This window comes from Uloborus diversus, chromosome 9 (genome assembly GCF_026930045.1).
Source record: "Uloborus diversus isolate 005 chromosome 9, Udiv.v.3.1, whole genome shotgun sequence".
Classification (NCBI taxonomy): Eukaryota; Metazoa; Arthropoda; class Arachnida; order Araneae; family Uloboridae; genus Uloborus; species Uloborus diversus.
The window spans coordinates 145,590,768-145,616,453 of NC_072739.1; the positions used below are offsets into that span (position 1 = coordinate 145,590,768).

Consider the following 25,686-nt stretch of genomic DNA (forward strand, 5'->3'; position numbering starts at 1 on the left):
ACAAATTATTTTCAATAAACTTTTCGACTGATTAATCATAAAAAGGATACGTGAAACCAGTTCATTCACAAAGTTCAAGGGGATATATCAGCTGCACAGGTTTTCTGAAAAGTCCCTTTTTGGTTTTGACGACACAAGCTCTGATATATCCATCTCTACCTTTAAAAGTTTCTTGAACGATTCCCAAGTCCCATAGTAGTTTAGATTTTGAAGTTCCTTCGACGAGCACTACATCATTCATCTTTACTTCTTTGTGAATGTTAGGCGATTTGAAATGGTGAACTGTTTTCAAATTAAGTAGATATAGTTCTTTCCATTTAACCCAAAAATGTTTCAAAAGTGTCGTTTGATACTGCTTTCTTTTTAACAAGGACTCTCTTGTTGACACTCGATTAACTAACTCAGCAAAATTAAATGGATAGTCGTGATTTTTCCTTCCATATTGCAAAAAGTCAAGAGGAGTTAATGGCTTGGGCTCAGAAAAATTATCAGTAACGTATGTTAAAGGTCTCGAATTAACGACGTATTCGATTTCAGTCAAAACAGTTGAAAGTTCTTCAAACGTGAGAAGAGCTTTTCCGAGAACTTTTCTGAGTGGATCTTTCACTGATTTTACGAGACGTTCGTAAAATCCGCCCCACCAGGGCGCCCTTTCTACGATAAACTTCCAATTAATGCCACGTGAAGATATAAAATCTTTAAATTCCGAATCTTGTAGAATGTTATAGAAGTACATTAGATCTTTATTTGCGGCTTTGAATGATTTTGCGTTATCCGAATAAACAACGCTGCAATTACCTCGCCTGGAAATGAATCTTCTAAAGGCTAGTAAGAAATGCTTTGTAGACATGGAGGACACTAATTCTAAGTGAATTCCTCTAGTTACAGCACAGGTGAAAATTGCAAAATAAGCCTTTTTAACTTCCTTATCACATTTGTAAAGTATAGCTCCTGCAAAATCAAGGCCACAAATTTCGAAAGGTGGATTTTCTACAATTCTGTCTTTCGGAAGTTGCGCTGTTATTTCGTTTGCTGGTTTGGATTTGTATTTTCTACAAATGAAGCATCTTCTAAGTACTTTCTTCACGAGTTGTCTCCCCTTCGCTATCCAAAATTTTCTTCTAAGCATTACTAGAGTAGCTGTTACTCCGATATGAAAGTTCTTAGTATGCTCATGTAAGATTAATAATTCCGAAAATTTAGAGTTTTTCGGTAGAATGATGGGTTGTTTCTCGTCTAGAGAAAATTCTGATTCATCTAATCTCCCTTTTATTCGCAAAATATTCCTGGGATCTAAGAAAGGTACTAGAGAACGAATTTTTGAACTATCGCTAACTTTTTGAGATCTTTCTAAATCGACTATTTCTAACCAATAAGCTTCCTTCTGGGTTTCTTTAATCCAGTATTCTTCAGACAATTTAAGCTCATCTGTTTCGAGAGCACCTTTATTTTTCGACGTATTTCTTGCGTTGTGTATAAATCGAAATACGAAGGCAGTTACTCGCAATAGTTTGAGATAACTGCTAAATTTATCAATGTTTATGAGCTTTTCGCGATTTTCGAGGATTACTTCATTTTGCGAAACTTCTCTAAATTTACTCTTTAGTTCTAGGTCATGATTGCTGACGTTTTGGGCCTCTATTTTTGGCCAAAACTGCTCGGTTTGGCTATGCCAGGGTGGTCCGTGCCACCAAAGTTGACTATCTTTCAATTCCCGAACAGATATTCCTCTGCTTACAATATCGCTTGGATTGTCCCTCCCAGGACAAAAATTCCATTTCGGTGGTTCAGTCAGTCTTTGAATCTCCTCTATCCTATTTTTGACGAAAGGTTTGTAACAGGACGGTTCCCCTCTAATCCAATGGTAAACTATAGAGGAATCCGTATGAAAAAAGCAGGATTTCTCAAATTTTAAAGCTTTAGAGACTTTAGCACACAACCTGGCAGAAAGCAGTGCTCCCATCAAATCCAACCTCGGCAAAGAAAGAGTCTTTAACGGGGCAACCCTGCTCCTGGAAGTGATAAAACTAGTCGTTATAGTCCCGTCAGTCTTAATGACTCGAAAATATATTACAGTTCCGTAGGCCCTTTTAGATGCATCCGAAAAGGAGTGCAGTTGCACATCAACTGCGTAGGAGTTCGTGAAATGATAAAAGCGAGGGATTTCTACTAAACTTAAGTCCTTCAGTCAATGGTGTCCATTGACTGAAAGGTTTTTTGATAACTTGGGGCATTTCCTGGTCCCAAAGAAGACCCATTTCCCAGACGCGTTGAATGAGAACCTTCAAACGAATTACGTAAGGAGCTACAAATCCTATAGGATCAAAAATTCGACCAGCAACTTGCAACAGGAATCTTTTTGTATCAATTCCTTTCGATACAAGGGATATCAGATTTTCTACGTTAAAATAAAATAAATCCCTGTCAGCGTCCCAGGAAATGCCTAATACTTTATAGTTTATCATGTTTTGACCAATTGGGTTTGATGACGTTTCAGTAGAAAACCCGTTCTTCTCCCAAAGTTTTTGCAATTCAGCAGAATTAGTAGCCCACTTGTGCAAGGGCATATTTGCTTCTATAAAGATCTGGACGCATTCTAAACTAGTTGCGTATGCCGATGCAACAGTATTTTGACCTCCTATGATGTCATCGACGTAACAAAATTTGTTTAACAGTTCGTGAGTTTGCGGAAAAATAGGAGAATACTTCTTCAAATGGTGTTTAATAGTAGCACATAAGAGAAAGGGGGAACTATTTATTCCGAAGAGAACACGATTGAACTTTAGAACTTCTAAAGAGTCTGAAAAGGAATATGGATTTCCAGTCCAAAAGAACTTTGTTACATTTTTATCCGACTCGTCAATTGCTACATTCAAAAATGCCTGTTTAATATCAACTGTGAACGCAATTGGATGCTTTCGAAATGATAACAAAAGTTCAAACAAATTAGGTCCAATATGCAAACTATCATTTAATGAAAACTTGCCCTTTTTATGCGATGATGCATCGAAAACAACTCGGAGCTTACTCGACAACCTATCATCTCGAATTACTGCCCTGTGGGGCAAATAAAATTCTGGGCTATCTGCTACACTTGATTCAGAACCACGCTCACAATGTTTTGCTTTATGTAATTATTTACAACCCTCCTATACTCGGAATACAAAGAATGATCATTTTGAAACCTGTAGCACAATTTTGAAAATCTTTCATATGCCACTTCGTAATTTTTTTCAAGCGATTCTTTAAAATTATCCTTCCAAGGGTCTTTAACCACATATCTACCATCTTGGAAGCGAATACTATCTTCGAATTCTCGTAAAATTTTGTTATCATTACAACTTACATCATCGTTAGCTGGTTCAATTCCAAGATTTTCTAGTTGCCAAAATGTCTCTAATTGTTTTGAAATGTTTTCCTCAACCATTACTTTCATGGCGAAAGAATCACCTGAATTTCTATTTGAAGAGCCTGATATTCCAATTAAACACCACCCATAGAGCGACTCAGCAGCTACAAGTTTTCGATTAATACGTTTAATTCTACCTGTCATGACGTCATAATAGTTATCAGCACCGATTAAAACTGAAACACTAGCGTCCTTATTCGAAGTATCAGCTAATTTCAAACCTTTCAAATGCTTGCTATAAATGGAAATATCTATTGTAGGCGGCGGAATATGTGCCGCGGATATTTTTTCTATTTCTAACGTCTCGATTTCCAAATACAAATTCGGATCTTCTTTATTTTCCAATCTTATTTTAACTACATTAAACGTTTTTTCAATAGGAGACTTATCTCCGAAGGAATAAACTGTAAGATTTTCTTTTCGAATGATGGGAAGTTTCAACAATCTTGAAAATTTCCTATCTACAAAACTTCTTTGAGCCGCTGTGTCGGCTAACAAACGACAATTTCTATATTGATTATTATAAAGAGCAACGACCGATGCGGTTTGCAATAAAACCCTTTGCGATTTGTTTTCAGTTTGACAAGAAGAAACGTTAGTAACATTATCATCAGATTCTTCTTGGGGCGGGGTGAAAGTTGTTTTATCCGAATTCTGATAAAACCGATAACAAAGTGTTTTGGGGTGCGATTTTAAACCACAAAACGAACAACCTTTTTCTTTCTTAAGCTTTGGACAAGAAGAAATTGAGTGTCTATTCGAAAAGCAAAAAAAGCAAAGTCTATTTCTTTTCAAATAATCCCGTTTCATTTCTATGCTTACAGAGTCACACGAAACTGAACCATGCAAGTTCGAACCACAAAACACACATTTTGAACTAGCAACTGTATGATTGACTAAGAGTTCAGCCGCTGAAGAATTGAAACTTTTCTGTTTTCGAAAAGTATCTCTGGTAAAAGATTTTGACCCTGAAGCGCCTCGATTGCGTTCTTGGAGCGGATGGGTCGAATTTTGTTTTTCTTTTATGGGAGAATGAAAAGATTGAGCTCTTTCGCGACTTTGTATTTCTTCACCTAAGAACTCGAGAAGAGCTTTCAAATCCCAATTATCACTTTTATTCTTTCTACTAAATTCAAGAGTTAATTCAGAGGGCAATACTTTCAAAATTATCGGTGTTAAGAGATTACCGTACGATTCTGAATTTATTCCCAAGCTTTCTAAATTCCTGATTTCAGTTTCAGCTTTATCGTATAATTTTCTCAAACTGTTCGTATTACTTGTATTTTTTATGGGAGTCATGTTCAAAAGCGATCCTAAATGCGCATTAATGAGCAAATTCTTTTGTCCGAATCTAGATTTTAAAAGTTCCAAGGCTGCATCATAATTACTTTCTGTTAATGCGAATCCGGAAATTGCTTTAGCTGCAGCACCACCTACTAAATTCTTAAGGTAAATAAGCTTCTCAATTTTAGATAAGCCGCTATTTTTATCTATTGCATTTTCAAACTGACTAATGAATTCAAGCCAATACCTATGGTCACCGTAGAATTTATTAACAGTTAGCTTTGGCAATTTAATCGACGATCTAGTTTCTTGATGTACTAGACCACTAAGTTCCAATGTTGAATTTGATAAATTAGCGGGATTAATAGTAGGAGGTACAGCCGGAGGTGTTAGAGCTGCTATTCTTTGAGTAATTTGACATTTATAGAAAATTAAATTTTCCATGAAATCTTCACATTGTTCAACTTCTTTTTCGATATCTTTTGCTTCGATAACATTAAGAAGCTCATTATCAGCCACTTTAAGACAGTCAATTTTATCAATTAATTGATTATATAATACTTCTAAATTACGCACATTAGTTTCATTTACTAAAGTGACGTCTAAACTTTTAACGAACTTAGTGGCACTGCATTTAAGCGCTTTACGCTTATTTTTTATCTTTTCAGCATCCATACTAATTGTCATACAAATTGAAAACAAATAACTCACCCAAATTTCTTCAGTTACTATGTCCAATGGTACGAAACAACAACGATGTCAATATAACATATCACTACTCGACGAATTCTAACTATCAAATGGTTATGCGTACCTTCCCGGCCGATGCACCATAAAGAAAATGTTAAGGCAACTATCTAAAAACTAAATTAACTTTATTTGGATTCTACATACGAAAGGGCTTCCAAATTGCCCTTGCTATTCGAACTGCCACGAGACGGCCAACATCAACAAAAATCAAGCTATCGAATGCCACGAATCCACGATCCATGAACAGAAAGACATCTAACTAAATTGAGCCAACAGGTGGGAAATTTGCATATCGAAAAGCGCCCTCTTGCGCACAGGTATACTCGAGGATTTTTATGGAGATTTTCCACAAGGTGAAAAGGCTGTCTGGAACATTACTTTCGAGCAATTCCCAGTGCACAGGAAGAGTATTAACACTGGATAAAACTCGTCACGGTAGTCTCAGGAAAAGTTTGTGGAGCTGAATCTCGAGACGAATTTATAAGAACCACCCTAATGTCCAGATCATCCACGCCTAACTTCACCAGCAAATAGGTCTTCAAAGTCGGGGATTGTGTCACCGTCAATGTGTGATTCGATGTCGTTGTCGTCACTGATTTATGCCAACAATGGGAAGGAAGATAATTCACAGTGCATCCAGTTGACCATTTCTGAGTATTATTGCACATTAAAGTTGACTTTTGGTAGCGAGAATGTTCTAACTGTTTTTCTTCTTGCCTTCAGAATTTTTCGAACTCCGAACATTAATGTATTTATTGTCATATTGTTGCTAAACAGTAAGTTTTCTGGGTGAGGGAAAAAAAACCATTAAGTTCGATCGCAGGGTTGACGACATAAAGCAAAGGCTTTGGCAAGCACCTGATATATTGTATTGCTTGGTTAACAAGTTTTGGGCCGTCTTAAGATGGTTTGATAGAAAACCACATTGGCATGTATGATTTCAACATAAACTATACTAATTCTCGGAAGTTCTGATAAGAGGCTTTCTTCACTTACATGCACAATCTGAGAGTTCTATTTGCTTTTGTCAACTACCTCGAATGTGATAAAAGCCCAGTATTTTGTACATTCAAATCTTCTTTACAGGTTCCTGATACGATTGCCTTTGAAACATCAAATGAATGTTGCTGATCTTTTCTGAACGCGTTTTGGTCAACCTCTGGGACGAGGCAATCAATACTCTGAAAGTCGACTACCGGAAGATTCTGGGCAGTCATCTAACTTTTCCTTAGTTGACCCTTTAGAGGTACTAGACCCCGTTGTCTTGCCATCCAAGAGCTGAAACATGTGGTGGAATGGCAACCCATTGAAATGGAAAAGACAAACTGCTCATTGCATAGTCATATTTCATGACAGAAAACAAGAGCTGCAGAACTAAAACAGCTAGATCAAACTAAATAATAATGCACTGAGATCACTACTGAGAGATGCAGACTGAACAAACAATGTAGGGAGACAAGCTGGCGTGGTTCTAGGAAGGCGGGGATGGCTGGAGGGGAGCGTCCCGACGTTTGTGCTTAACTAATTAGTTAATTATTATATCAGCATGTAATGAGTTCTGGATCAACGAATATGTGAACTTATTCAATATTCGTCATAACGAATTCGTAATATACAGTAAAACAAATATGATGATAAAGATTGAGAAGCTACAATAAGTATCAAAAAGATTACAAAGTTTAAAAAAAAAAAACCCTAACAACTTAAATCAACTGTTTTTAACGGTTTAGTAATGAAATGCTTTATTTTTTTTTAATCTAATGTCATAAACACCACGCACTTTTACTATATCATTTGCAAGTTAGTTGTACCTTTATTCTTTCGTTCAACGCGTTAACTATTTCTAATGGTTTACATTTTTGTACAATATCAAAATAAAGTGCTTTACAAATGTTTAGTTAAAGAATAATTAAAAGGTTTCCCAAGAAAAGCTTTCGTTTGGTAATTGAATTTTATTCCTAAATTACGTTCTTCGAGTAATTCCCGTTTTCTAGTTGTTGCAATTAATTTCATTGTTCAATAACAATGTTTTTCTTTTAAATTTGTAAGAACTAACAACCTCTTTCTTTTGCTGGTGCTTTTAAAGGGATGGCTTACAAATGTTAAAAGAATGCAAATGTTTTATCCAATTTTCATCAATTGTTTTTTCTTTTAAATAATAGTTTGGATGCGCTTTTCATATTGCATGAAGCATTTCTACACATTTCTTTCAAATTTAATTAATAATTCTGCTAAGAGAAAAGAAATCGTACGAATGTTTTCAAGTTTTGCTTTTCTTAGAATATTTCATTAATCATTCCGGTAAAACTTCTGAAGCTTAAAAATCAAAACAAGATGTTTTTTTTTTGTCGAAATTATATTACTTTATTTGTAAAACATCAGTGTAGTATTTGTTAGTTATCGTCATTTAGGCTTTTTTTTTTTTTGATGACTATGTTAGTTTTAATTTTATTGCTATTTTCCCAATTCATTTGACATTTTATGAAATTCTATTTATATCACCTAAATTTTAATGTATGAAATTAATATAAAAAGACAAAACAGAAAACATATACAGTGGTTCCCAAACGTGTTCGTACACCTACGACTTTCAATGAAATATGTACTTATCCATTGGTTAGAATTAATATTTCGGCATAGGTATTTAATCATAAGATCTAAGATCAATTTTTAACAAAACTACATGAAATTTTTTTTAAAATATTAAAACTTAACTTTTTTAAAATCAAAAACCAAAAAGTGCCGGAAATTTTATCTTACAAAAGTCTTCGTACACTTTAAAAAATGTCTATATATTATTGAATAATCTAACTTTTTATTAAGTTATTATTTAGTAGAATATTGCAGTATCAACAACACCTTTTAAACGTCTGGAAATAGATTTCATTGTTTTTTCTTTCTTTTTTTGCGTAATTTCTGAGCAAATGTTCAACCACACTTCGAGTCTTACTGTTTCTAGCTCCATTTTCGTTTCAAAGCCGTATTTTCGTAATCTAGCCTCCAGATATCTCTAAGTAAGTTACATTAAGTTCAAATTTGAAGATTGGGGGGCTATTTTCTAAACTTTAGAACAATTTTCAAGGCACTAGACGCAAACGTTGAAAACCTTGTGCTTCTTATCGTTATCTTGATAAAAAACAAAGTTGTTTCCGATAACCAAATTTTTGGGTAAGAGTGTAAAATTGGTTTTTAAAATATTTAAATAAACAGCATGATTCATTATTTCATCAAAAAATTCCAAACTACCAAGTCCTGATGCTGATATGCACCCTTACACAAGAACAGCTTCACCGTTCTGATTAACTGATCCAACTAAGTTCTTAAGATTAAGTTCCTAATTTTTTTAATATTTACAATTATACAACAATTTAACCAAAAATGTTGAATCCATTTTTATCTGTAAGTAAGACGTCATTCCAAAACGTTTTGAGCTTATTTATCATTGATTTTGCGACGAAAAGCGTAACCTTTCTGTTTTTCGGACGAACAAGAAAATTTCTTCAGGACAACGTTCCATTTAATCCAGCTAATCAGAGAACTTGGCGACCACTTTTAAGTGAAAATTAAATGTAAAATGTTTCATTTAACTCTGTAGAAACTTTTACAGCGGCCCTCAAATGTGTATTTTTCATAAATTTTTTAACTTTAAATCTTTAATCACGCAATGTCAACTTTGCCGGTTTATCTTTTCTTACCTTGCTTTCGGTCCGATTCTTTTCTTTAAAGCATTTTCTCAAGTCCTTTACTACAGAATAGAATAAATTAACTATTTTAGAGACATTTCAAACTAATTTACCGGTACTGTGAGGAAAAAATTTAAATCTCGAATGCTGTTTGTTGTTTTTTACCAATACCAGTTATTTTAAAGTAATCAGCACAATATTTCGGAATAAATAAACAAAAAATTAAAGCCAAATGACTTTTAAGGGTCAGCACAATGCAAAAATAATAAAAGAACTACATATGATAATTTTAATCATGAATTCATTCGAAAATATTTGAGTGTACGATGACTTCTGTGGCGTGTTATTTCTCTGTCTCTTCGTTTTTTGACCCATTTCAAAAAGAAGATCCGTCAATATTTTGAAAAAGAACTACTGGGTTGTATTTAGAATGACATAGGAATGATGTGGAAAAATATTGGACTTCATATTCGAATTCAGTTTCGCGTTATTTTTGGTTTGCCAAAAAATTTCAAAGTGTACGAACACTTTTAGGAGCCGCTGTAGGTGCATATTTTTATAAACTATGAACATTGGACATTTGAGAATAAAAGGATTTCCAATTGAATCGGAGTTCAAAATCTAGTGTTAGATACATTAAAGCAGGATGTGTAAATTAGCGAAAATAACGTTATTTTAATTACTGCTCCAAATTACACTTTTTTTGAGCAATCACGATTGCTTATTGCTTTTATTTGACTGTTTTGATGTGCTATCATTTTATTTTTCCGCCAGCACCCTCTTCAGCATCACCGTCGACCGACTCCTCACGATGCTGCTCCTCTAGCGAAAGCCGTCTCCAGGTTGCGTCAATATCCTACACACGCACGCATACATACACAACTACACACACATATATACACACAAACACATACACACACATATATCTTCACACACATGCACAAACACATACACACACGCATAAATACAGACACCTACACATACACACATGCCTACACACATACACATCCCCTACACACAGACACAAACACACATGCCTACACACACATACACATCCCCTACACACAAACACACATACCCCCCCACACAAACACACACGCCTACATACACACACACACTCGTGATTGCGAAAAACATAATTTAAATTCAAGATGTCAAAATTCAAATTAATTTTCCTTTTTTTTATTTTTTTTTTTTAATTTTTTTTTACGGACGTGAGTTGTATCATCTAATCTAGAAGATCACCAGCAATAATAACATGACGGTTTAAATTTCTTCTCTAGGTCCACTACATTCCATTTGTAGAAACAAGAAACGTAACGAGTTGTGTCCTATCGCAAGTCGTGATTGCGAAAAACGTAATTTGAAATTCCAGACGACAAAATTCCAATGATGATTTTTTTTTATTTTTTTTTTTTGCATTTCAGGCCACACGCCCGACTTCTTAGCAGCGTTAATCACCTTCTTCATGACGCTACTGATGGTTGCAGGGGTCAAGAAATCGCTACTGTTTACTAACATTCTGAATGCTATTAACCTGTCCGTCTGGGTGTTCATCATGGCGGCAGGTTTGTTTTACGTCGACACAGACAACTGGAGCCAGCATAAAGGGTTTCTCCCCATGGGATGGTCCGGGGTGAGTACAACTTATTCAATTTATATTTTTAGATATTATTTCTTCACCTCACATTCAGACTGAAGTCCAAAAATTGCGATTTTTCCGTTTACAGTAAACTCCCGATTACCGATGGTCGGATTAACCGCGGTTCGGATTAGCCGCGTGTCTTTTCACAATTTTTTTTAACGGTTATTAAATGTTTTTTAAACTTATGATTGTGTTATTGTTCATTTTTAGCTTTTACATATGTACAGGTAGTTATCAAAATAATGGAAACACTCTGTGACAAGTGTGTTGGGAATCACTACTCTGCCGTATATGTTCTGTTACTAAAGGTGCTTTCCGACTGCAATCACTCACACTGGTGAATCCAGATAGTGATTGAGTTGTGTGGTCACTTTTGCTACTGTTGTTCGCTTTTTAGACACTACAATCCGCTTCAATACCCGTCGGTTTCTTTCACTAAGCTTCTCTTTCCGTCCATTATTTTGCTTTGCCAAGCTTGTCTTACCGCGTTTTGTGTATGCTGTCATGACTTTAGATACTGTACCTCTAAAAACGCCAAAAATTTGAGATGTTTCAGTTACACTTGCTCCAGTTAGACGCGCTCCAACCATTTGGCCTCTTTTAAATTGTGAGTGGTCCGACATTTTACGTACGTGCTTGAAAAAAATCAAAAGCTTCCAGAATTTCAGTTAAGTTACCATATACAACCAGAATATGTACATTGCTATTTATAAAAATAAAAAAAAAAGTTTTGTTTTTCATTACTTACGAAGCACATTCAAAAATGTCCCTTTTATTCACAGGTGTTTCCATTATTTTGATAACTACCTGCATATTTTTTATGTTCAATGTTTTTAGATATAATTTAAATGTATGTATGAGTGTTATTAATCATATTTTTTATCCATTGTATAACAGCAGTATCATTTTTTACCATTTATTCGGATTATCCGCAGTTTTCGATTATCCGTGGTTACCGTGCCTCCTTATTCGGCGGATAATGATGGTCTTACTGTATTAATGCGTTCTATGTAGAAGCCCATTCCGCATCGAGCCATGCGAACGTAATTCTTTTAAAAACAACCTTTTCAATTTTTTACCAGGGTTAAAAGAACGAGCGTCTCATCCTTTGCATGCGCCAGAAAAAAGTTTTTCCTCTCTCCGTAAAATTACCATATTTTGACTTACGTCCTTCCTGCTCTGAAGTACAGATTTAAGAGCGCTGATTATTCAAACTCCAACTACCAAAGTGTTCAATTATCAACAAATAAAGAGAAAAAAATCTGAGGTAGACACCACGCTACCTCTTTTTGCGTCTGTTAAAAGTTAGATGTGGGCCGCGGCGGCCTGATCGTCGACTTTTGATCGGAGAGTCCCCGGTTCGATCCCAGCCGGTCGAAGATCCACCGTCTTCATTAGGGTGACTGGGGGGAAGTTAAATATGCTCGTGATCACAAAGTCCTCCAAGTGAAACGATACCTCTGGGGATGCTAAGCCAGGTGTTATACGACTGCTGTTTTGGTTCTAAACTATCGAACTGTCCATAGATGGTGCTGCCATCTTCCATATTGTATGAGCCAAATCGGACTTAACTTAAAGAGGTACTCGATTAAGCGGAAGCCGTATCTCTCTGCCTTAAATCGAGGAGCCTCGCTGCTCGGGCTCGGGTTCCCGAGTGGCATAAGTATTAGAAGCAATAACAAAAATTAGATGTTTTAATTAGCCCAAAAGTATGTGTGATTGTACTCACGTACGCGCTTTAGGATCAGTACTTCTTAAATGAATAGTATTGTTACGGATCCGGTTCGACTTCCAACTTTCTTGAAATGACGACACAGTTCTTGAGAAAAACACAGGAGATTTATTTACACTATGTACAGGAAAGATCGTTAACAACTGCTAAATTAATCATCAGCAATTAAGCAAATATCAATCGACACCATAAATTCAACGGTTACACACGCATTTATATCCAAATACGAAAAACAACACAGCAAAATGCCTCGCAATAAACAGAGCTAATATACTCTCAGTACAACTTCTCAATCGAGACTCACTTTTTATGCCGCAGAGGCTATTTATAATTCCTTGAAAAGTTTCCACAATGTTCCATTGAGAAGTTTCGATAACATTATACAAATATCTCGTACTTTCTTTTTATTCATTAACAAATTTTATCAATGAAAAAATAGGGGGACCGTATACTTCAGTCGAATGTCAGGGGGTTGTATATTCATTACAAAAAACTGTTTACAGGTTATGTTACTACAATAATTTTAGATGAAAGATAATGGAATAAACGCCCAAATTTAGCTAGATTACGACAAATTAATCACAAAAATAATTACTATTTGCAGAATTTGTAACAGTATTTTTCTACACACATGAACGTATGATGAAAATAGAGAATTGTGTACTCTTTCGTTTTATTTCACTTGGCTCATTTTAAATTTTGGCGATCATTTTTCATATTGTTCACTGCCGTCGTGTTTGACAACGTTGCATAGAAACTACTACTTCAGCGATATTACATTTTATTTCGCCTTTTTAATCAACTTTCAAACAAAACAGGCCTTTAAAGATGTTACAAGACTAAAAGTTCCATTCAAATCAGAAATGAGCCCTCCAAATCAATAAAGAAACGCATTAAAGTGTGAAATAATCCTCCAAGTAACGAAAAAAGAGTTAAATAACGTAAAAAGTTCGAATCAAATACTCCGCCAACTAAATAAAAAATAATAAAATTAAAATGCTAAACCAACCACTGAAGGCATACATGGAATGTTGAAGAGGAAAAATTAAGTATTAACAGAATCTGACAAAATCCCGGGCGACTAAATTAACACCTTGGCAACTAGTTTTTTTTATTTTTTATTTTTTTACTTTTTGAAAACAGGAAACTTAGAAACCACGTCGAACTGAACTTGCGAAAAACTCTCAATAATTTGTCTGGTGCCTAAACTTTTTCCTAGTTCCTAGAAAGGTTTTGTCGGTTCTGAGTATTAACTAAGTAAGTTAAGTCTTGACTAACTAACCTTAAACGACAAGAACAGGGTGGCGACAGATCAGGGAAATCAGGGAGATCAGGGAAAAGTCAGGGAACTTTATTAATCAGGGAAAAGTCAGGGAAATATCAGGGAATTTTGAAAAAATAACAAAAAATCAGGGAAAATTGATTTTATGAAGAAAAAAATTTTTTTTTTGCTTTACAAAATTAAGTACTCTAATTCCCTACGCATTTTCCGCCAATTAACTGTTCAAAAAAAAGTAAAATTAATGAGGTGAGATTATACACTGCTGCATATTTGTGCATCTGTTTTCCTCAACGTCAAAGTATTGAATCTTACTTATTAACCACAGGATGAACGTCCTAAGATTGCTTTTATGTCTGTTAGGTTGTTTATTTTATACCTAGGGACTTGAAATTTCCTTTTACGCTTTCAATGCTACGTAAAATAAACAACCATACAGGCAAAGAGAAAGCCTTCATTAATGCCTTAGCTCCTTTGCCTTTATTCCATTGTCTCGAAGTAATTAGCGTACTGTAATCACGATTTCAAGAAGAAATCTTTGGTTTTTGAATTAATACTATGAAAGCTTAAAAGTTATTACTTCTTCGCGTTTTTAATTTAATTGCTAAAATTGAACTTTCAATAAAAAAAACTTTATTTTTTGCCGTTATACTATTTGATGTCACCGCATATTATAAAGGTTTTCTTTTCTTCAGACTGAAGTGATTCTTTAATTTTACAACCAAGTTGTATTCTTCTTTTATATATATTTGAAATTAACTAATTGTTTTTTTTTTCTTTTTTTCCTGCATTTCAAAGTTGTTGTTACAAAAGCAATCCAAGATTTTTTTTTTTGTTACACACTGAAATCATTTGAAATAGAGTTAACATGTGTACTTAAATAAATATCTTAATTTTTTTACTGTTAAAATGCTGTATTCATTCATTAAAACCTTGATTAGAGAAAAACTCCCTATGAATAGATGTCGAATGGTTTCATCTGTTTTGCATAAATATGTCAATTAGTTATATAAGAATAACTACATTACTTCTATTCTTTCACTATTACTTGTTATTTTTGCAACAATTATTATACTCTTTGAAAACTTAGAACTAAAAAGTAATTGAAATTATTTTGAACTATCATAAATACACATGTTTCTAAGAGTAATTTTAATAGTTTCTTAAAATTCTTATGCTAAGTGATTTTTGAAAGTAAAGTAGTTTTTTTTCTATAATCTTTCCATTGTAGAAAAATTTAATATACTGCTTTGTAGATCCCCCCCCCCAAAAAAAAATTGACTTGATATGTTTTTTTAACCATTTTATTAAAAAAGTAGCATCTTTTTAAAATATATTTTTAGTTCAACAACTTTACACAACTTAAAACGTTTAAAATACTGCATTTTATGCAAACATACAATGGATTTCAAGTAGAGCAAAGAAAGAAAACCATTATCATTGGTAACGTAAATCAGGGAAATTTGGTGAACTTAATCAGGGAAATCAGGGAAAAGTCAGGGAACTTTTTTCACAGTTCCTGTCGCCACCCTGAAGAAATAATTAAATATACCCACAAATTCAAATGACAGTTGCCATAATTAATTAGGCGCCAAAAGGGTGTGGCATAAAAGGATGCATTGAAACAGCAGAACATCTCGTTGGTTTAGCTTGGCGGCAAAGCAGCTTGAAAAATAAAGAAGTGGAATCTTGGACAAAGTGAAATAGTTAGAACAACTTACCCTTTCCAAAATGAACACACTGCAAATTTGTTTTAAAAGTTATTGTACGCAAAGAAAGAACAATGTAAAAATTTCCATTGAAACACTATTTTTCATTTTCAACAGTAAATTTGTATCTTAAAAATAATTTTTTTTAAAGAAAATAGAACATTTTCACTTTGCTCCTTGTGAGGGGACTTTTTTTTTCTTTTGACTAGAATCAATTGCATGTTTAAGGGGACTTGGTACCTTGAAGCCTTAAAAGAAAATAGATTTTCATTTTTATCTAATCAAAATCTTCAAATTAAGAGCTTTTAAGCGACACTGATTTTGTGTTTTTATGCAAATTAAAAGTAACTCTATTTAAATATTAATTAGGCAGAAATGTACTAAAATGTACGTAGAATTTTACTTTCAAACGCAATTTTCTCAAAACATCAATTTTAAAAACTCACTTTCCTTTATCCAGAAAACTAATTTACATTACTTTGAAATTTTCACCACATTTTATTTATATGTTCAAAATTATACGGAAGGGTAGCTTTAGGTTTCACTTTTTCCTAAGCAGCTGCTTTTAGGGTCAAAAACAATTCTTTTTTTTTTTTTTTTTTTTGTTCACTTAAAAAGTTAATTTTGGTTAAAATCCAATCAATTATGAAATTCTTAGAATTGCAAAAAAAAATTCACTTTAGTATACTCTTGGCTATTCTTGAAGACATTGCGAAAGTTATAAGTTCCCATAAAAGAACTTCTTGAGAAAAGGGTACATGAAGTTTTGCCATTTAACATAACGCGTATACAGGGTACCGAATCCATTGAACTGTTACATATTATTTATAATAACAGAGTAATTATTACAACAATGGCGTTGTTTCCTTCAGTCAAATGTACTCTTTCAGTCACTGAAATTGATAGAATAAGCAAAAAAAAAAAAAATTCATGCGTTGCCAGGTTATGATTATGTAAATATTTGAAAATATGTTTCAGTTGAATATGTTTTACCTCTATGCCAATTTTCAAGACACTATATAATTTTTAAATATTACTTTGCAAATATAAAGTCAAATAGCGGGACAGAACAATGAACCAATACTGGTGACAACAAATTACCATTTTTTATGCTAACAAGAAATAGTTTTTGTCAAAATTTGATGCACGACTCTACGACTCTGTGATAGGATCTATGACTCTGTGATAATGAGACAAATATCTATTTAAAAAAAAATCATTGGAATAAATTGCTCGTAGGACAAATAATACATTCAAAACTACACTCGAAATTAACTTTCACAAAAGGAAAAGTGAGTGATTACGGGAACGGAAAAAATAAAACATGGTGCGCAAAAGCGCACGAAAATGCGGTTCATCTCATTATCTAGTAATGACAATGTCATTTTGCAATGTTTCCGCTAATTTTATTTAATGATATTATATTAGATCGTGCTTTTGTGAAGCTAATTTTTTACACCAATATTTTGGTTCTGTATCATGGAAAAAAATTTACGTTTAAAATATAAGTAGATATTTATTAATAAGTTAAATTGAACATTCTTTAATTGAAACTATTTATTATTTTCAATTAATATTAAAAATACCGGTATTTTACCTTAGTAAATACCGGTATTACGAAATTGCAAAATTGCTCGAAATACCGGTATTTGGTGTACCAGTATACCAGTATTGCAATTACTATTATCAATATAATACTCGTTACTGTAATTTTTAAATAAATTTCATAAATATATGCTTAGTAAAACCATGGTGTTGAAGAAATATTCTTTGAGTTTTTTTAAGAAGATTATATGTTAAGCATTTAACGTTTCATTTAAATAGAAGAGCTGTTTATGTAGTTTTAGTAAAAGCGGATATTTTGATGATTACAACTTTAGTTTTAAGTTGAACGGCTGATTTATAACAATAACCTTGTATGGAAGCCTGTTCCTTGCAAGGCCGTTTGGAAGTGCTTAACAAAATTCAAATTTAATAAGTTGTGATTATGTTTAGAATAAAACGAGCTGATGTGTGCATCACATGACTTCCTTTTACTCCAATTTAATATCATTTCCCCGTTATTGCCAGTTTTAATGTAATTCAATTGTTTACTCTCTAAATATCACCAACAGTGGCCAAATTAAAACAGAATTTAAAATTAAAAAAAATCGCCAAATTTTTCGCCAAGTTGGCGACAAAACTTGGCGACCAAAAGACTGGCGATATATTGCCAAGTGTCCGACAAATTATAACACCACTTGAGTTTACATCGAAATTAATAATGATTTCCCCCCAAAAAGTGGCAAAAGGCCCCTTTAGAAACACTCGAATGCAACATCAGAAACACTCAAATGCCAAAAGAGGAGGTGCACAACTAGGTCCCACTAGGAGTCTACGTACCAAATTTCAACTATCTAGGACATACCGTTTTTGAGTTATACGAGATACATACACACATACGCACATACGCATATGCATACGTACTACGGACGTCACGAGAAAAATCGTTGTAATTAACTCGGGGGTCGTCCAAATGGATATTTTGGGTGTCTGTAGGTTCCTAGGCATATATCCACGTGTGGTCGGGTCGATAAAAAACTCAATATTCATTCGGGGGTGAGAAAAATGGAAATTAAGGCCGATTTTTGAGTGAAATTTTTTTTTGCGAATACAATACTTGCTATTTTGTAAAAGGAAGTAAAAAAGTAATTTATTTGATGCCCAATAAAGCAAAGTGTTTATTAATGATTTTTTTCTTTCATTTATGTAGTAATTGAACACTTAAAAACTGTTTATTCGTTACTGTGGCCTTCCATGGTTCACCTACTATACTTTTAAGATTTCGGAAACAACTCCGTTTTCCAAATTTACCTTTTGAAAGAAAATTATCGCATAAAAATCAATTTTATTGCAGGTAAAACTGTTGCCATTATTGGCTTAGTCTATTACAATAAATTTATTCGCCAAACAGTCATGGGTGAAATAATTTCCAACAACGCGACTATAATCAATTCGTCGACGATTGGCGAAGATGAAAATAAACGGCACACTAATTTCAGAAGAGTAATTGATGGGAAAGTAATTACGAAATCATCAGAATATTTGGAACAAAATGAATGACTTTAGCGCAGTTGAGGCAATATTCAGAACACGCAAATATTTCCTGTTGTTTCGAAATAATTGATATTAAGTGCTAAGTAATTTGCAAACATATATAAGTGTCTGTGGACAGTAATTTATTTTTAAGCGTTCATGTTTTGTTTGTCGAAGGCGGAAGAAAACATAGGAATAGGATTTTGTCAAACATTATTAAAAGTACAGAAACTAGCTTAGCAAGTGAATTAATTTTAAAAATTCACAGTTTAAAGATTTGTAGTTACCGATCCAATGTCCAGAGAGAAAAATAATTAAATACATATTTTGCTCTGAAAATTAAAAGGTAATAATTTTTTAGGAAACTGCAGATACGTGTTTTTGGGGTTATAAGGAACCCATTTTTCAATCAAAAAGATGTGAGCTTTAGGAGGAAAAGAGATCCGGCAAAAGCAATGGAGGTAGAACTGCAAACCGTTTAAATAGCAAATATAGCCAATTGACCGAACAACCAATGAGAAAACAATAAACCACTGAGAAAACGATAGTCTATAAGGACATACAATGAGCGACAAATTTAAGCAATAAAGCAATTCAACCCTAACTACTACCTAGCAGAAACTTGCTTCTCAGATATGACTGATATCGAAAATAAGTATGGAAATTGATTTCAAAACACTGACTTAATGCTGAGCACTGCATCAACTAAACCAAATAAATTAATAATAGGCAATTTAGTGAACGAAAATTAAAGGCATAAAAACATAAGTATGCAACAATATTAAATTATTATCTGCTTGAAAGGTAAAATTTCTCGACAAAGAGATTATTTTCCTTCGCTTGCATCACTTTATTTTCAACACACTTGGGTAGCCTTATAATTTTTTTATTATTTTTGGCTCGATACACACCAAAGATTGCGAAGCACTGGTCTAATGAACATTGATTATCATGAAACCTAGTGTTTCCTCATAAATCTGTTTAAACCTTTAGGCAAACATTGGAAGCAGTAATAAGTGGTTCAATTTAGTGTGGAAAACGTAAATTACGAGACAGCTTCTTTTCTATGTGCAGGAAAAAGGGAAAGGATTTTATTAATTTTGTAAGGTAGCAAAATGATGTAAAATTTTTATCTGTTGCTCATGTGATGCTTTCGAAAGATTATGAACACCATAATTCTAATACGATCAATAGTTATAAAACATATTGTACTCGGTTAAAGGGTTACAGTACCTCAAAAATGATGATACGATCAAAAAAAATTTTTTTTATCGCTTATTTCAAAACTAAAATCTATTCTGAACTCAGGGGAAAAGTTTCATTGCTTTAGTTCAAATATTTAAAAAGTTATATGCGTGGTTTTAGGTCATGCTCGCTGTGTGTTCTCATGCAAAAGAAAAACTTTAAACTGCTTTTCTCGATGATGGTTTTTTTGTGTTTTTATGTCATTAGAATCCCTAAGGATTTTTTTCTATTAAAGATACAGCTTTAAAGTAATATTTTTTGCAATTGGGATAACATATTTGACAAAACTGTGCATTGGATAAGCATTTTATAAACTACTCAAATGTTTAGAGCATGTTAAACCTTTACGAAATAAATTTAAAAAAAAAAAAAAACTTTGATTTTTTACATAATTAATCACAGAAAATTTTCTAACAAACTCATAAGCAAATTAATGCACAGATTTTTAGGGATGATTATACTGATCGTTTAGCAAAAAACCTTTTTTTTAATTAGTGCAATAATTAAAAAAACCTTAAAAATTTTAAAAAATTGAATTTTTTTTCAATTTTTAAAAAAAGTAGGCAATATTTTTAAATTTTGAAAATAAATTATTGATTAAGAAATAAGTATGCATGTTATGGTTTCAAAGAAATATAAAATTTACTTAAATTTAAAAAAAAATGTTTGAAAAGTTCTGTGACCCCTTAACTTTCTTATAACTTAGTTAAAAAAAACCTCATTAATGGTTATTGCATCATACTAAACATCTTTTAGAAGAATAGAAAAATAAGGAACATGGAAGGTTGGCCTGTTTTTTACATTTTTAAAGTCGAAATTTGAAGCTTAAGGCGATAAGGGGCTTTCAGATGAGTAAAAATTGGTCAAACAAACGTTTTTTCATTCATTATATTTCTAAAAATTAGACCTTTAGCTGAACCGTTTAAAAAGAAAAAGAACTGAATCGGTGGAAAACTGGCGAAGTTATGACACTTTTTGTAGGAGTCACGCCCCCTTTTTTTTACTAAAAAATGCATATAAAATGCATGAGTAAAAAAAAAAGCATATAATATTTAAATTTTTAATACTAATACCATTTTAAATGAATCATAAGACCTTATTTGTGGTGAATTTGTATTTAAAACTAATTTGTTTATTCAATAATGAAATTGGCAATAAAACAGAAAATGTTGATTTCCTCAAAACCTAATTTTCGACATAATTACAAAATTCAAACTGCTCCTTGCAAACAAATTATTATTTCAATTTGCTGAAAATTTTATGTCAAGTATTTAAGTGGTTTGTTAACATTTTGTTGTGAAAGATTTTTCTGTTTGATTAGTTTTGTGGAGTATATTTGCTATATTTTATTGAAATATGAGCATATTTTATCGAAAACGTCTAGTTTTCGGCTTTTCTCCTCATTATTTATCTTTAAGACAAAATTTTGAAAAAGTAATTCCAACGTCCTAATTTCGGTTGTTTTACGTATCATATTTTGCTAGTATTTTATAAATTTGATGAATTTTCGTTTGCAAGGAGTAATATAACAAAAGCGTTATAAATTCCTTGTCAACTTAAAACTCCCAATTCTCTGAACTAATATCTGGAAACTGGTCGGTGTAGTTTCATTTTTCAATACCACCAAACACCCCGATAGAAGCTTCCACAACTAATTTATCTAATATGGGAGATTTTTTCGCATGATCAAGGAGGCCATTCAGTACTAGAATTGATGAAAAGTTGGCTCTGAACTTTGAAAAAAAAATAATAATAGTTTAAAAAACTAAAAAAACACGCTTTTGTAGCAAAATGAACTAAAAAGTGAAAAATAATCTTTGGATGATAGTAGTTGACCAATCACTTAATTTTAATGTAATACAAAAAAGCGTGGGGTGCTGTCTATTCACATTTTTTCTTGGGCAACAAATGGAAGAAATTCAAGACAACTGATAAGAAGCCCCCCACGCTTTTTTGTATTACATTAAAATTAAGTGATTGGTCAACTACTATCATCCAAAAATTATTTTTCACTTTTTAGTTCATTTTGCTACAAAAGCGTGTTTTTTTAGTTTTTTAAACTATTATTTTATTTTTCTGTTTTTTAGTCTTAAATAATAGTTTTTTAAACTATTATTTTATTTTTCTGTTTTTTAGTCTTAAATAATAGTTTTTTAAACTATTATTTTATTTTTCTGTTTTTTAGTCTTATGTTGGACAATTATAAGGCGGCGAAATTATTTATAAAACGAGTGCGAGGTAATATCTTAAAGTTAAGACAAGGACACCCCGATGGGAAGCTACTGTGAGTCATCGATGTATGTTTGCGGAAATCATATTTATATTACTTTGAAAATTTGAGATGCATTTGAATAAAAGTTTGTTCAACAATGGTCTGATCAGCAATGAATTTCCAATTGAAGGTTCACCTAAATTTTGTACTGAAATTAGTTAAAAATAATTATATTTCATGTTCTAATTACCTTGGAACATTGGAACAAATTTTGTCTGATGCAGAAAAATTAAAGGTTTTTGTAGATATTTTTAAATATTTTTTGCGAGCATTTTTTAGTGTATTTTTTAAAATTATTCCTTTTTTACATTGTTGGATTTATGCCAAAATATTGATTAAAATTGGAGGAAACTAACAATTAAAAGAGTTAATTAATTAATTTGATTATAGAATATTGCATTGTCATCGGGTCTAAGTTCGCGTGCCAAATTTCAAAAGAATCCGATCGCAGGAAGTGGGCGAAATTTGAGCAGTAAAATTCCGTTACAAGATACATACATACATACATACATACATACATACATACATACATACATACAGGTGAAGCTAATAAAAGCGTGTTAAAAAAAAGCGCACAAAAAGAGTAGTAACGTCTATATTATTTACATGTGACCCCAAAAAGAGTAAATGATGGTTACAACTTCCTTTTACAAAAAAGGAAGTATTGTGTTTGCAAAAACAATTTCACTCAAAAATCGACCTTAATTTCCATTTTGCTCACCCCCGAATGAATGTTGAGTTTTTTTTTTCGACACGACCACACGTGGATAAGTGCCTAAGAACGTATAGACAAGCGAAGTATCCATTTTGACGATTCCCGAGTTAGTTACAACGAGTTTTCTCGTGACGTCTGTATGTACGTATGTATGATGTGCGTATTTGCGGATGTGTGTATGTGCGTATGTATGTCGCATAACTCAAGAACGGTATGTCCTATAAAGTTGAAATTTGGTACTTAGACTCCTAGTGGTGTCTAGTTGTGCACCTCCCTTTTTGGTTGCATTCTGATGCTTCAAAGGGGGGTCTTTTGCCCCTTTTTGGGGGGAAATCATTGTTAATTTCGATGTAAACTTAAGTGGTGTTACATATTGGCGGACACTACGATATATCGCCAGATTTTTGGTCGCCAAGTTTTGTCGCCAACTTGGCGACAAATTTGGCGATTTTTTTTCCTTTTTTTTAATCTGGTTTTAATTTGGCCACTGTTGGTAATATTTAGAGAGTAAACATTTGAATGACAATAAAATTACCAATAATGGGAAAATGACATTAAATTGGAGTAAAAGGAAGTCATGTGATGCACACATCAGCTCGTTATTTGAAAATATGAATGCCTAATTTTATTTTGAAGTAAAATGTACAGTCAATTCAAGATAACTCGAAGTCCGATAGCTCGAATATTACTATAACTCGAAGTTTTTAACAACAATCAACCCCTTTGTCTTTAATTCCGTGCTAATTATTCTCAATATCTCGAAGTTAACTTTCTTTAACTCGATGTTTTTTTTAAGACGACTTAAAAATTTTTTTTCCAAAGACCAAAAAAAAAAAAAAGAAAGAAAGAAAGAAATGACTATGAGAGAAAACTAATTCACCTTCACTTGCAATTCCTGCACAACAGACCTTTAAAGCAAGAAGAGCATCTGTTGAGCCAACGTGCGATAAAGGAGTTACACGTACAGAAATGAGTTAGCTTGTTTTCAATTGTTGTACTGTAATGTTTATACGTTGACATGTTGCTGGACAATGAACTTGCTTTTAAACTGTCAAGTTGTCGAGTCAACTGATTATGCTTTTATTCAAAGGCTGATCTGAGTTAAGATGCATTCGCCTTCATTCTTTAGTTCAATTATTTGCTGATAAGTTCCTGAGAGACAGAATGACTTTTCTTTACTATTAAAGATGTCTAACCAAGTACTCTGTCAATGATATTAAAAGAAAAAGAAACTTCTAAAGCGGTGGAATCCATGAAACCGAATTTGAAACGAATGAAGATGTGCACCTTTCCTGAAGTAGAATCAGCTCTATTCAAGCGGTTCCAGCAGTATCGAAATCAAAACCATGCTTTTGATATTTTTTCTCTCAATCTTTTGAAACGAATGAAGATGTGCACCTTTCCTGAAGTAGAATCAGCTCTATTCAAGTGGTTCCAGCAGTACCGAAATCAAAACCATGCTTTTGGTTTTTTTTCTCTCAATGTTTTTGATTAAACTGTGCATATTGTGCTTAAAAAGTTTCTTAAGTTCTGTAATTTTGTCTGTTATATGTACATATTAACTAAAATATTCGATGGTTTTTAACATTAAAAGTCAAAAACCGAAGCTAGCGGTAAGTAGAACTTCCTATAAGTCGAAGTTTTTCGTCGGTCCCTTTAGACACGAGTTATCGCGAATTGACTGTATATAATAAACTGACTTTATCCAGTCACTCTTGAACTTAAAAAAGAAATAAAGTAATCCTTTTTTTTTAACTTTTTTTTCCATTATTTTTTCTAAACGAACTGTTAGGTATTTGGAGGAAGATACTTAGATCATTGACGATCATCGACGCAATTTTCAAAAACAAAAGTATTTTATTTTGAATTTTAATCTGGCACTCAGAATTAAAAAACACTGTCACTTAAAAAAAATCATCGCCCTTCCCCCCTATAGCCCTTCAAGAATTAATAATCCCTTTGAGGAGCCAAATCGCCCTTTTTTGGGGCAATAGCATCTCATGTTGGGAGCCACTATCCTACATATATTTCATTCTGTGTTCGTTACTGTGAGAGTCATTTCAAAAGATATTTTTCTATAAACTGCATTTCCGCGTTAATCAAATAAACATGAGTATAAAAACTATAAAATTGACTATGTTTTGGAACAATTGCATTGATTGAAACTGTCATTAATAAAATGCTTATAACATAAAATATGTTTCCGCAGGTTCTATCTGGAGCTGCTACATGCTTCTATGCTTTTATCGGCTTTGACATCATTGCGACGACGGGAGAAGAGGCGAAAAACCCTAAATGGTCCATTCCTATGGCGGTCATAGTTAGTCTTATTATTGTGCTCACTGCATATATCACATCCAGTATGATGGTGAGTATCAAAAGATTTCATACAAAATCACTATTTTATCCTTACTAGGAAACTATATGATAATGTGGCAATGAAACAAATTCTAAATCCGCAGCAATAGAAAAAGCAAAGTACAACATGCTGTTTGGATGAGTAAATTATTTGTCCTCGGCTCCCCGTTATCAAAATATAACGTCTCAAAGTCTGTCGAAATTTTAAGAAAAGTCGCCAAGTTTAATGAGTTTCGGTGAGAAAAGGAAGATATCTTTCACACGCATTGCAAATCGATGTCCTGCCATCACGTACAGACTGTGAAGTCGCGTGATACCATCCGTTTCTCGCCAATTCTTTGAATCGAGTAACTTTTCTTGAAATTTTGGCAGACTTAAACACCTCGTGTCTCGATTACGGGGCAAATAATTTAATGCGACGGAGGCATATAATTTATGCGACAAAAATGGTTATTATGCTCTTTCGATTTTTTCATTTATACAATTCTAGAGTGTCTCTGGTTAGAGCAGGAATCCAATAGTGATAGCAT

General features: G+C 33.0%; 1 protein-coding gene across 1 annotated transcript in view; it reads left to right on the forward strand.

Moving 5' to 3' along the window:
- Positions 1-25,686, forward strand: part of LOC129230549 (probable cationic amino acid transporter) — a 110,071-nt gene that overhangs the window by 32,953 nt on the left and 51,432 nt on the right. The window contains exons 4-5 of the mRNA XM_054864953.1: positions 10,554-10,762; positions 25,008-25,166. Coding sequence (XP_054720928.1) covers positions 10,554-10,762; positions 25,008-25,166 — 368 coding nt within the window. The remainder of the gene's footprint in view (positions 1-10,553; positions 10,763-25,007; positions 25,167-25,686) is intronic.